Source organism: Zonotrichia leucophrys, chromosome 9, assembly GCF_028769735.1.
Source record: "Zonotrichia leucophrys gambelii isolate GWCS_2022_RI chromosome 9, RI_Zleu_2.0, whole genome shotgun sequence".
Lineage (NCBI taxonomy): Eukaryota > Metazoa > Chordata > Aves > Passeriformes > Passerellidae > Zonotrichia > Zonotrichia leucophrys.
This window is the reverse complement of record NC_088179.1, coordinates 17,613,562-17,626,560: the sequence shown is the minus strand read 5'-3', so window position 1 is coordinate 17,626,560 and position 12,999 is coordinate 17,613,562. Positions and strand designations below refer to the sequence as shown.

At 42.2% G+C, this 12,999-nt stretch overlaps 1 protein-coding gene across 11 annotated transcripts in view; it reads left to right on the top strand.

Moving 5' to 3' along the window:
* The first annotated feature begins 2,202 nt into the window (after window positions 1-2,202).
* The window catches only part of ATP11B (ATPase phospholipid transporting 11B (putative)), a 66,874-nt gene continuing 56,077 nt past the window's right edge, over window positions 2,203-12,999 (top strand). For all 11 annotated transcript variants that reach the window (XR_010441487.1, XR_010441488.1, XM_064721655.1 and 8 more), the window contains exon 1: window positions 2,203-2,418. Coding sequence is in view for 9 of the 11 variants with exons in the window: in XM_064721655.1 (XP_064577725.1) it covers window positions 2,392-2,418 (27 nt within the window). In the remaining 2 variants the exon portion in view is untranslated. The remainder of the gene's footprint in view (window positions 2,419-12,999) is intronic.

The following is a 12,999-nucleotide window of genomic DNA, read 5'->3' as shown; positions in this document are numbered from 1 at the left end:
CATTCAAGTGTGTGTTTTTATGTTTATATAAATATTTCTTTATCAGACAGCATTTGCATGCTGATCTTGTTAAACAAACATTTGAAATCATTTCTCCCATAGAACCGTAAGTGGAAAGCTTGGAGTCTAATCAAGAGAGCCTGGGCAATGGGTTAAACCTATTCTTCAGAAGGTGACTTTTTTCTTCAGCAGCTGCTTTTTTTTTTCTGTATAAACCTGCTGTGTGAATTCAGGTGACTCCATGGCACTATTTTAAAGTGGGGCCTCTGATGTGGGAATCTTATTCTCAGTACAGCTGACCTCTGATTTAAGAGGTGCTGGAGTGTTACTGGCTAATCAATATCTGGCTTGGCTGCTCTGCTTCAATTTTCTCTTCTGAAAACTATTTATCTCTCAAGGGTGAGATGAAACTTCATGAGTGTCTAGTGTGGGCTTTTGAGCAATTTAAAAGGTGCAAAGTTTTACTAGGCAGGATGCTAGGAAAGGATGTTTTTTTAGTGAAATTTTTCTGTATATTTGAAAAGGTGGCTTTGCTGCACAGAGCAAAAAAATTCCATCCTATCAATACACTTTCATCCACTAAAATACAAACATCTTAGAGTGAAAAATACAAACTGCAGGGCTCAAATCACTTGCAAATTGCTTCCAAGTTTTGTCTGGTGAAACAGTATCATTACAGCAAATGTGGAACAGACAGCGCCAAGCAGCTTTATGTAACACAACTGCAAGCCATGGAAACAGAGGCTTGCAGAAAGTGCAACTCATACTGGAATTTGGCAGGGAGAGAGTGACAAATATTCTTGCACTTCAGAGTAATGGCATGTGAATTTTAGCGTGTAGTGGTCAGGACCCTGTTCTACATCTGATGATAAAAGAGGAGCACGAATATTGAGTGTATCAGTTCAGCTTCTGGCTTAAGGCCACTCTCCAGGCAACGTGCCACAGCTATGAAATCACTCTGTTATTTTCGACTTCTCATTAGATGAATAGGGTAGTGCAAGCTGTTTGAAACTCCGCTTTGATGTATTTAAATGTTTTGAAATAATGCCTAGCATTTAATACCAAGTTTTGCTAACATGAGCTTTCCTAAGTGCCTGATAAAAATAGTTTTATTCCCCGCTGTTTAAACGTTGTTTTTCTAATTAAATGCAGATGCTTAAACCACCACAAGATTCCATTGCTCAGACATTAGATCATCCATCTTAAATCCTGAATTGTTCTGAATTTCTATATGAACACTAAATACTACAGCAGATACGATTATAATTCGTTGCTAAAAGTCCTAATTCCCTGGGAACAAATGGAAGCGGCAGGAACAGTGCTCTTCACTCAAGAAACACTTCTCTTTAATTCAGTGTCAGAATTGTCACTGACTTCAGGGACAACTGTATTTGGTCACAAACGCCCAGGTCTTTACTGCTTAAAATAATCTCCTTTAGTTCTTAGTCACAAAGGCACAGAAGCTGCAGACTTGTATAGGTGTGCCCAATGTCTGGCGCTGAACACTGTTTTGTTTTGATAAGCAACAGCCGTTTTCAGAGCAAAATCACAGATTTGCCGAGGTTGGGAGGGACCTCCGGAGATCACCCAGCCCAACTCCCTGCCAGGGCAGGGTCACCCAGAGCAGGTGACACAGGAACGCGTCCGGGAGGGAAGATTTCAGAGAGATCACTGCCTGACATCAGCACGTTTCTACACCCGGTTTGAACAAACAGCGGTTCCAGACAATGCTGCCGGCAGCAGGGCGCCAGATCCTCCAGCACCTGTTCCCTGCTTTGGGAGACCCACACACCGTGCGGGTCTTGGGTTTTAATTTTAAGTCAAGTGATTATCTGCTCTCTTTTCAAAGGCTTTATTCCAACATGTGTACGCTTTGCACATTTTGCAGAGAAAAGAAAGATAAAACAGTCAAGTTGTGAAGTAGCTTCCCTTGGGTAGAACAGGGGTCCCTCATAGGGCTAAGGGCGCGGAGCCCGTGTGGGGAGCTGGAGTTTTGCCCGAGGATGACTCGAGCGCGCGCACAGCTCCTATGCCGGAGAAGCCGCACCTCAGGCCGGCGCAGCGGCCGGACCATGGCAGCCCAGGCTGGGGCAGGTCACGGCGGCTCCCCCCTCACGGCTCCATCGCTCACACCGGCCCCTCTCCCCGCCCCGCCACGTCACTTCCCGGGGCGGCCGCAGCCGCCGAGTGTCAGCGGCCGTGCTGTGATGGCGGCGGCAGCCGCGGTTCGGGGCGCCGGTGGGGCTGTGCCGCTCCTGACTCGGCGTGGGCCCCGCGCCATGGGGAGCAGCCGCGGCGGGCGGCTCGCCTGAGGCGGCGGCGACAGCGGAGGGAGGGCGCGGCACTGCCGAGGGAGCCCCGCCGCGGGGGCCGCGACCCGCGCCGCCGGGGATGCTGCGCTGGGTCCGGCAGCAGCTGGTAGGTGCCTCCCCGCACCCTCCGCGCCACGGGCCGGGCGCGCTCTCGGCTCGGCCCCGTCCCGACGGCGCCGCCCGGGCCGCGGGTCCGCGGAGGGAGCGGGGAACAGGGCCGGGGTGCGGGAGAGAGGAGAGTCCTGCCCCCCGCAGGGGCTGGGGAAACCCGCGAGCTGCACTTGGATCGTTGTTGAAGGGTTTTTAAATTTTATTTTTAACCCGTATGCGAGGGTTTGGGGTGTTCCGATCTTTTGGCCTTTGGTTGGTTTTTTTGTGGGTTTAGTTTTTCCTCGAAGCCCCCTTGGCACAGAGGACAGCCCGTTGCCTTTCGTGTGGTCCCGTTGGGAAGGGCTCCCCAAACTTCCCGGAGAAATGGTGGTGCCTTTTTCTCTGGACCGACACTTCAGGGATTCGCAGCTTCTTCCTCCTTCCCGTTGCGAAATGTTTTAAGGCTTTTTCACCCGACGTGCCTCTCTCAAATATTTCCCCGTACCTGAGCGCTTTGCAGCCGCTGCGTGCTGAGGATTTGAAAGTGAATGAAATTGAAGGAAAACATCCGTGAAATGCTTTTGGGCGGGGGAAACCCCTTGGAAAAGGCAGCAGTGAGGGTGCCCGTCCCCGCACACGGCGCTGCTGGCTGTGCTGGCTTAGAACGAGCAGGGGAATCCAGGCGGCCGTGGCTGTCACGTCTGTGATACTGTAGCAGGGGAGTACATCGAGATTTACTGTGTTGATTTGAAGTTTTGGCCGGCTTCCTGCCCCGACCAGCATTATCCTACTTGCGTTTTTTCTAAGGGAGAAATTCTCTCTGAATGATGTATTTGTAAAATAACTTCTTCCATTCTTTGGAGTTACTTTGCATCACGGATGTTGTCCAGGTTAGTGCAAGAGCTTACATTAGTTAGGTTTTCAGATTTTGATTTGTTAAAGCTTCTGTCTCACTAATAATTTGTTCAATTTGTTGCATCATTTTTTACCAAAAGAAAAGATTAAAATTTTGTATTTTCTTTTTTCCTCCTGTTTTTCCCTGACCTGGTTTCCCATGGCCCATAGATTTTCCCAGTTCTGTGTCCAAGGCAGAGAGCTTGTGGTCATGGTCTCATTGCCAGCCTGACAGTGCTCAGTAGTTTGGTCTGACACCAAGAGTTACTGACCTGGAAATTAATTGCTCTGTTTGAGCTCTGACCGCACTCTTCTGTTCTGTTACAGTCCTGCACACCTTTTTTATGAAAAAAACCCAAAACTGGTGTAACATAACTGTCATTTTTTCCACTTGAATGTGGCTTGAGGTTTGTGTGTGTGGTTTTTAAAGCAGCATTCTGCTGTCTTCCATAGGGTTTAGAGTAGGACTGTATCAGTGCTAGCAATTAATGTATCAGACATGGTTGCTTTTTTCCCTGCAAGTAGTACACTGACCAGCTTCCCAGAAATCTGTTTGCCCTTAATAGAAAGTAAAACATGAGTGTAACAGGATGAGCAATAAACTTGGCACTAGGAGGTTTTAGTGCTTCTTAAAGGAAAATGGTGGAAAATAACTGTTTAAAACTTGCACTTGTTTTGACAGGGAAGAAACAAATCAGTGTAGTAGAAAAGCAGGACAATAAAAATTCAAGATTCTTGGCAGACATCTAAGTATAATACTGATGAGAAAAAATTTTTGCAATGGTACATGTTTTGTGGGTTTTTTCCTATAGACGTCACAGATGTTAATGGCTTGGTTGTTTCACTGCTCATAAAGATGCAAAATGGCCTAAGATGGGTATCACACTGCATGTTTCTTCCTAAAGACACTCAGACAACTCATCCCTGTGTGTAATTGCTGGTTTAGCATAGATCCCACCATATGTTTGCTTCTGCACATGGCTGTGATGTTTAGGTTCTGAAAGAATGTCAGAGGGCTAAAAACATGGGGAAGGATGCTGACAAAATAACCAGAATGAGTGGGAAGAGTGGGGTGACAGAAATAATCGAATCAAAAGGTGCCAAAATCCGTGTCTGAGAGGAGAAGAGAGGAATGTGTGGGTTTGGATGCCTTTGGAGCGTGCGTTTGTACCTGTGCCTGATGTGGCAATGGGTTTTATAAAAGGGTCCTCATCCTTACAGGAGGGTTGGAGTCAGGCAGATGTGTGGGAGTGATGGAAGTGGGATGTTGTAGTAATACAAAAGAAAAACGTTGGTGTGCAGAAATGCTGGAAAAGTAGTAAGGGATTGGGGAAAGGGGGAGGGACTGGTACTTAGCTGAAGGTGCTTTGAGGTAGTTTTTAAGTACTCTGTATGAAACCAATGAATTGTTTTGCAATTTCTTGTTTGCTTAAGAGAACAGTATTTCATGTACTGAGTTCTCAGGAGTGGGTATGGTTTTGAGAACTTGAATTGTTAAGATGGGGGGAGAATGAAGCAGGTGAACTTAAAGTAATGAGAGGACCTGGTATGGAATTCAGATTATTTTAGCTATTTTTTGAAAGTAGTGACTTTGCTATGCTTTCTCTGAGAAGTCCAGTGCATGCCTGTAGAGCTACAGAAAGGGATAGAAAGGCATGAACAGTCATCTGAAGAGACATGCTGAGAATGTAAGGCTTCATTCATCCTTATTATTGTGTTACAAGTCTGTAACAGTTTTTTAACCGAGGTGTTAGATGTTTTTTAGTGATTTGTTTTATCTAAGAAATGGGTGACAGTAGTACAGCCTTCAGTGCCTATATAGCACAAATCATCATGTTGTTTGTTATCTTGGCCTTAAGTCTGGTTTTCTTGCTCTGCTACAATTCATACCACCCTAGCAGAGACAGTTTATCAGCTTTTCTCCATCTAATGCTGCCTCATGCTAAATAAGCTGCATAGTAAGTCATTAACTTCCTAGTTAATGTGATGTTATAGAATGTAGTTAATTCTTGGAAGTACTTAGGTTTTAGTAATGAAAAAATATAGAGCCAAATGAAGTTACAGTTCATGACTTTGGGTAAAATGCCATGATAAAGACAAGCTTTGGGCAGGAGAGATGTCTGGCTTCCAGCTCTGTTACCTTGACATCTCAGAGAGCAGTAGGCATGTGGATTTGGAGGGTTGCATAACGCCACAGGCACAGCCAAGTCCGCTTGAAAAAAGCAACCGGATAAACAACAGTTGATAGGAAGCATCATTAATATTCAGGAATAGCATTGTATGTTTTATTTGCATTTCCAGATATGATGGGTTAGACCTCATGGCAAATCTGTGCACCAAGAGCTGTTGTGGCTCCCACGGTCGGGTTTGTGCAGTACCAACACAAAAGGAGAGTGCAGTGACATTTGTAACACCCAGGGACTTTCTGTTCCACTTCCCTGTGGTGGGGTTGTGGCAGCATTTGGGCTGTGCTGCTCTCTGATGGTGCACATGCAGTGCAGGAGCTGTTGCAGTGCTGTTAACAGAATGTACTGACACCTTCAGTTCTCTGGCAAGGAGGTCTCTGAAAATTGTGGTAGAATACCCTTGTATGTATGATTTTAGCTGCATAATTTTAAACTATTAGTCCTGTCAGTTGGAGAAGGGACTCAGGATTTCTCTTCTATTGCTGTTGTGAGGAGTTTGAGCCTTTTGAGCTGTTGTCTAACAGCTCAGTAAAGTACAAAGGATTCCACATGGACAAAACCTAAGAGTTGCCTGCCTGGCCCCTCTTATATTAATGACAACTCGAGACAAGTGTTGTGCTGGATTTGGCCAATTATCTTTGCAGTTTAAGGACCTGAATGCTGTAGTGCACAACAGCTTTAATGCTGTGAAGAGCTGGGTTTGGGCAAATGCAGTTTTCTTATTTTACTGTAAATCAAAGATAAAATCTATAGATTAACTGTAAAACCTAGTTACCAGGCTATTTTATTTATTTCCTGGTTATAAGAAGGTTCAGACTGGGAGGGATGTCGGGAGTTTATCAAGTCCAGAAGTTCTCCATAGGCTGCATGGAGGGGTGATCGCAGGGAATGTTTTTGACTGTTCTGTGTAGGTAGTGCCTGTCACACCTCACACCCTCCACAGCCAGCACAGTATCTGTAGGAGTGTTCATCTTCTAGATGTGTTCTAATGAAAAATTTTTACTAATAAGGGAATGTCCTCAAATAGATTAGCACTAGAGGATTGGATGTCAGGGATGGGTTTTTTTCCTTTCAGATGCTGGTTACTGTTAAGATGTTCTGAGAGGACAGATGGTATTTTGTAATACCTTGCAGTTACTGGCATTCTGAACGAGGTGGACAGCATTTATTTCATTGTTTGCACTGACAAGTGTGTATTATTTTGTCTTAATCATTTTACTGAATGCAGTTACTTCCCTCCCCCCTCCAAAATTCCTTCTGTTTTCTGAATGCCAGAAGTACTTTAAACTAATCCAATGATTGAGAATCTAGTAATCACCTTGCTATTCTGGAGTACAATTTCCCCCCCTCTTATTTGTCAATGAAGCCTCTTCCCCTTTCTGGCTAAAACTAACTAACTGCTTGTTATTTTATGCTAGAAAATAAATACATATTTGTCCAGAAGAGTTCCTGGGGTTCAGACTGCATGGCTGATACCTTGTGAATTATCACTGAGGGCTCAGCGAGGTTGCGTTGGCACAGCCCAAAGGTTGCATTGCTTTGCTGGAGTAGTTTGAGAGCCTGAGGTCAAGGACTCCCCTCCTGTAACTTAGCAGAGGAGCAAATGTGGCCCTCATCTTTGATCTCTGGACTAGTGCTCCCATGTGTTAGGGTCTTTTAACCTTATTTTCCCTTTGTATTCTGTGACTGCTGAGGGCTGATAGATTTGCAGCACAATGTGTTCCAAAGCGTGCAGAGCCTGGCCCTGCCTTCGGCCAGCTGTCTGCTCCAAATGGAGACATCCCTTGTGTCCTGTGTGTAATTCCTGAGCCTTACCTCATGAAAATTAAACTCTAAATCTAAGAATTGCATACCAAAATATAACCAAACCAGTCCTGACACTGATTCTTTCTAAAAGTGTTTTAAAAATGGGAAGATTGGTGTTGTCTGATGTGCTGCCTTGCTGTGAGACTTGGGTATTTGACCTGTATCTTGTCCCATCCTCTTTTCTTTTTTCTCCTATCCATGAGCTTTTTAAACAGCAAATTTTTGTTGTGCCAAATTTCCACTCATCACTCAATAATAGGACTATTTAATTGACTGTATGATATTCCTGCACTAATGGGGTCCTGCTCCCTTAATAGCTTCTATCTGTTTATGCTTTTTATGTGACTAAGGGGGAAGAGAGAGAAAAATAGAATTTTGTTAACAATGAGGAAAAACTATTTGTGTTTGGTCAGTAGGGAGTATCTGGTGGGATGGGTGAAAGGCTCTGTTTACTGCTCAGAGATTGTTTCTGCACTCTCAGTGGAAGGTAAAATTTGTAATCTAAGGCAAGTTGATCTGTGCTGGATTTAGTAACATTCAACATGTGTTTTGAATATCATTGGTATTTGTTTTTCTAGTTTTAAACGGGTTGGCTGACTTCATTAAAGCTGACATTTGCTTTCCTCTGGGATGGAGAGACAGAAGTTATAAAAGAAAAATACAACATTGTGTTTAAATTTCATTAAAAGCATCATGACTTTCACTGGCAGTCTGTTCTTGCTTTTTCTTGACTATATTATGATGTGCTCAGTAGTTATGACTGTTTTTGTAATTATGTCACCAGGAAAAATTTAACCTCTCAAAAAAATCCTTCAATTTCTAGCACAAAATCTGTTTGTTAAGCAAGCAGGTAAGAACTGCAACAAAATAGATGTGACAAAGTGTCTCTGTAAATGCAAGGTCATATCTTCTAGCAAAACACAGGTGACATATTTGCAGCCAGGCTTTTTTCAACCTCTTTTCACCTGCTGTTGAGAAACCACTTAGCATTAGCACAGACCATGGTAGGAAAGGTAGAAAGTGGGGCTGAGAACTACACTGTGATTTAAAAAACAAACGCCTGCAATTCCTTGGCCTCCCACATGCAGTGACTTAAGAGGATTTTTTTTCCTTGTTTACTTTGAGTAAAAATAAGTCTGGGAAAGGAGAACTTTCCTGTAAATGGGAAGGAGAGATAATAATGCAGACAAAAGGCAAACTGTTTGTTTTTATCCTGCAATGTTTTACTAGAGGAAGAGGTTTTAAATGGTTTATCCCCCAAAATACATGTTGTCATCTGTTGTTGCATTTTGGTTTTTTGCTACTTTGTGTGGCTGTGCACATTTTTGTGGATATTTACATTTCTCTTTGGAAAGAGAATTGCAACAAAATGGAAAGGAAGCTTAAGATTTAGCAAGCTTTAAGGATAGACTAGTCTGTACACATGTCTGAAAACAGGGCATTAAACTGACACTTAAATCATAAATCATGTTCAAAATGGAGTAAGAACTAAAAATGCTACTGGGTGGATGCAGTAGACTCAAAACTGTAATGTTTTACAGAGCAGGCTTTTTCAAAGCATGTTAAAAGAAGAGCCAGACGGTTCCAGCAATGAACTAAATTCTCTTCCTGTGAAATTTGTTGAGCAGCCATTGTCAGCAATTGTCAGTATAATTTTGGCACACATTTTGAAAAAGCCTTAAGATTTATTATTTAATGGTGATTTGGGGGGAAGATACTTTTGGAAAGAGTTTGTTGTTTTTTGTTCCATGCTGAAAGAAAATATGAATTAGACTCTCAGTGCAGAACTGATTGGCATAAATAGCTATTGCCTACTAGAACAAATCCAAATATTGAAAACAAGGGTTTTCAATAATGGCTGTATGAGTAGTCCAGAACAGGAGCCCTTCATGGTTGTATAAAATACTTTTATAAATGATTCTTCAAAGCAGAGGGTAAACAGCATTTCATTTTAAGATAATAGTGTATTTAGTATGCCAGTATGTGAAGGAATGTATGATTGCTCTGTATTTTTCCTGTCATGGACTTGAGAAATGTAATTTTTTTATGGTGAAATTGCTATCTACAAAATTTGAGCTGCTTTCTAGCCTTAAGGGAAAGTTCATAGCCTGTCACAGATTTGAATGCTTTATTTCATATTGAAAATCTGCTATAAACCTGGTTAACAAATGCAGGGAATGTACAGAAATTATGCACTTGGGAGATTCTTTTTCTGAGATCCATCCTATGGTCATTAGAGGTATGTGGAAGGATTTGTGAGTTAAATGTTTCATTTCTTGCATTGGTTGTGTATTTCTTAGTGTGGCCTGTTTAGTAGCTGCTATTTCTGTGGTTGAGTATTGCAGGATTGTAGCACTTTCCATGTTCAATGTAGTTTATATAGTTTGAGAAGTCTTCTGAATAAGTGGCTTATGATTTCTGAGCTCTCATTTCTTATTTTATGAAGTGTGGTGCCCGTAGTTGTCTCCTGATGGGTGTCTGAAGTCACCCTTCGGCTTTAAAAATCTTGCCTACTCTCCTTTTGTACATGCCTGACAGGAAGATGACATTGCAGATAAAGAAAACTAATTGCTGGAGCCCACAGAGGAAAACTTTTAGTTCTGAAATTAGAACTGTGTAGTTGCAACTGCAAAGGCATCTTCATTTCCATGGTAGAGCAGTGGGCTGCTTTGGGAGCATGTGGCAAAAGACCAACCACATTTGACATTTTGGACTACAGACACTGTCAAGCCTCGGTGTTTCTTCAGCTTCTTGGACTTTAGATAAAGCACTTTTTTTCAAAGAAAAAAAAAATGAGAGCACATTGACAGGCCTTGAAATGTAACCTGGGAGCCACTAGCCCTGCCTTTGGGATTGAGGCTTGCTTCTTAGAACCTGAATGGTAACGAAGTTTCTTCCTTCATTGGAGCTGAAGACAATTTATTGTGCAGTCTCTTTTCTTCCAAAAAGCATCTGAGCAAAAGTTATTGATGATCTGTGTGTCTGGCAGGGAGCACCCTAAAATAAAGCAATGGACAAGGAATGTGTTAGAGGCATTTGGCTGGTTAAGCACATTGAGGCCAGAGGATAAGCCCTGTCCAACCTGGCCTTGAACACTTCCAGGAGTGGAGCAGCCAGGGCCTCTGCACCCTCACAAGGAAGAATTTCTTCCTTGGATCTAATCCAAATCTGCCTTCTCTCAGTTTAAAGCCATTCCCCTTTGTAATATCACTACAAGAACTTATAAACAGTCCCTCCCTGGCTTTTGTGTAGGCCCTCTTTGGTTACTGGATTAATCAAGTGAACCCTGGCATTCTGTTGAAGACAGTCATGAAAGAGCAGCTATTACAAGGTCTTAGGTTTGTATTATCATATGAAGTCCAAAATGGATCATGTTTTATAAATACTGTGATTTGGATTTTAGGAGAGGATAAGAAAGGCATTTCCTTCATTGATGCAAGTTGGAGTGTTACTGAATTAAACAATTTACCTGAATCTCTGTTCAAATCCTTTGCTGCTGACAGGAACTGGACATGCCATAGCAGCCTTTGAGAGTGCTGTGTTAGAAATATTAACTTGCCTATTCAGCTCATTTTAACTTGCTGATTTTTTTGATGTTACAAGGCCAGTCTGTTTGGCATCGGTGACCTGAGCAGAGAAACTGGCACTGGGCAGTATGTTAGCAGTGAATGAGGCCAGCTTACCTTGCTTGTTGTGTTTGCAGATAAATAAAGAGAAAATGGATGGTTTTTTAAAATTTTAAGTAGGAATTTTTCCAAATTATTTTTGGTGGGCATCTTGACAAAATAGTACATAAAGTAAGAACAACTTGAGCTCTGTGTGAGCAGGGCTTTGTGGCTAGCACCAGTACAACTTTTCTTACTGCAGTATTAGGCATATTTTAACTTTGTGAAAGGAAGGGTTATTGCCTCATGATTTCACAGGCCTTGTTACCTAGAGGGTGTGTTTTCACAAAAGAATGTAATCTGGTTATAGGTCTTTTAGGAGGTTACAACATGATTTATTATCAGATATTTTGAACAGCTGTAGATACAGTAAGAGGGAGAAGGAAGTTGCACAAATAGTGCATAACTTTAAGTAGTTTTATTTCTTTACTGCAGTGGTATTTAAAAGGGGAGGTACAAATTGCATGGCACTGTGTACACATCAGGGTGCTTCAGCTGATTCACTATTTTAGTTGTTAGAGCAGTGTTTAAAATTGCTGTGAGAGGCTGTTTCTTCCTTCATGCTAACCTTTGATAAGGCAAATTCAGTTTGACTGCTGCCCAGTTACATGACTGAAAGAATTATTGGCTGACTGTATGGAGTACAAATTTACACAGACTTCTGAAAATGGGCATGGAGTGTGAATAGATCATCTTATCTGACAGAGGGAAAAGTATTCTATGTATATTCAGAAGAAAATCCAAAGCAAGAAAATCCGTTTCCTCAAAACACCTTTAATCAAAATATATCTTGACAGCAGTGTAATAGCAGACTTTTGGGCTGTCTGCCAGGAAATGTGGTGTTCTGCTTCTGCAGCCATGATCAGTCAAGTCACTTCCCTAGGAGAAAACTTGGTCTCAGAAAGCCTTTCTTCTGTTTATTAGCTTTATTAAGTAGTATGTGATATTCAGAAAGGTTTTGGGGGAGCTGCTGCTTATGTCTGTTGTGTTCAGTGTGGGTTTTTAACGGAGGAAGAGGCTCTGAATGAGACTTCCTTCTTTCAAACCCCTTTCACTTTTCAGCGGTCACATAGCAGAAGTTCTTTTGGCAGATACAAATTTGGTTTTTCTTTGCCCTCTGTAAAAGCTGTGAGTAATGAATGAGAAACCCTGGGAGATGATATTAAAGTATACTAAGTTTATGCAAGTCATAAACAAAAACTACCTGGCAGATGATTTGTGAATATCAATGCACGTATTGCAAAGCCTGATAATGAAATGTTGCCTGCCAGTCTCATGTCAGTGATCCTTGCTGAAAGATCTGTGGGTTTCTGCTGTCTCACCTAACAGTGCTGTGGGGTGTGTGGGGAGGGCCTTGGTGCACACTGCCATACCTTAATAGTGGTATTAAGTGTTAAGTCTTGCATAGATGTTACAGCAACAGGTTGAATACAAAAGCCTTTTTTGCTTTTCCTCCATTGCACTTGCAGGTGTTGGGAGGGTCTTTTTTGTAGTGCTGATCCTCATTTGCTTCCTGTGTGGTTGCCTGGTTTGTTCTGTGTGTTATTGAGGCTTCCTCAGCAGCAGTGTAAAACTCTTCTTTCACAGGGAAGCTTTTTATTATATACCAGACAACTGGCATGACATATTTACAAAGAGGAAAAAACCCCCCAAGACAAAACCAAAACCACAAACCAAAATGGATGGATCAGTTTTCCTTACCTGATGGCCAATGGGCATTTCTCCAAGTACAGTGGTTGAGATGCAGACAAAATGTAGGAGAGAGTTGTTTGGGGGTGGCTGTTGAATCTCATGGCTTTCATGAAATAAATTGCATAAAATTGCAGTCAAATATTTCTCCTCAGTTCCCTGGGATATGTTTTCTGTGCTGTTTTAAAGGGGCCTAATTTACTGCACAGAGAATATCTGTGTCTAACTTTTAGAACAGTAATGAAATCGTTCTGAAGAAGTTCAATGAAAATTACTCAGACTTTGCTTACAGTCATTCAAATTTATAAGAACTTAAAACTATGAATCACTTCTTTCTTTTCTTATTTTTAAAGGTTA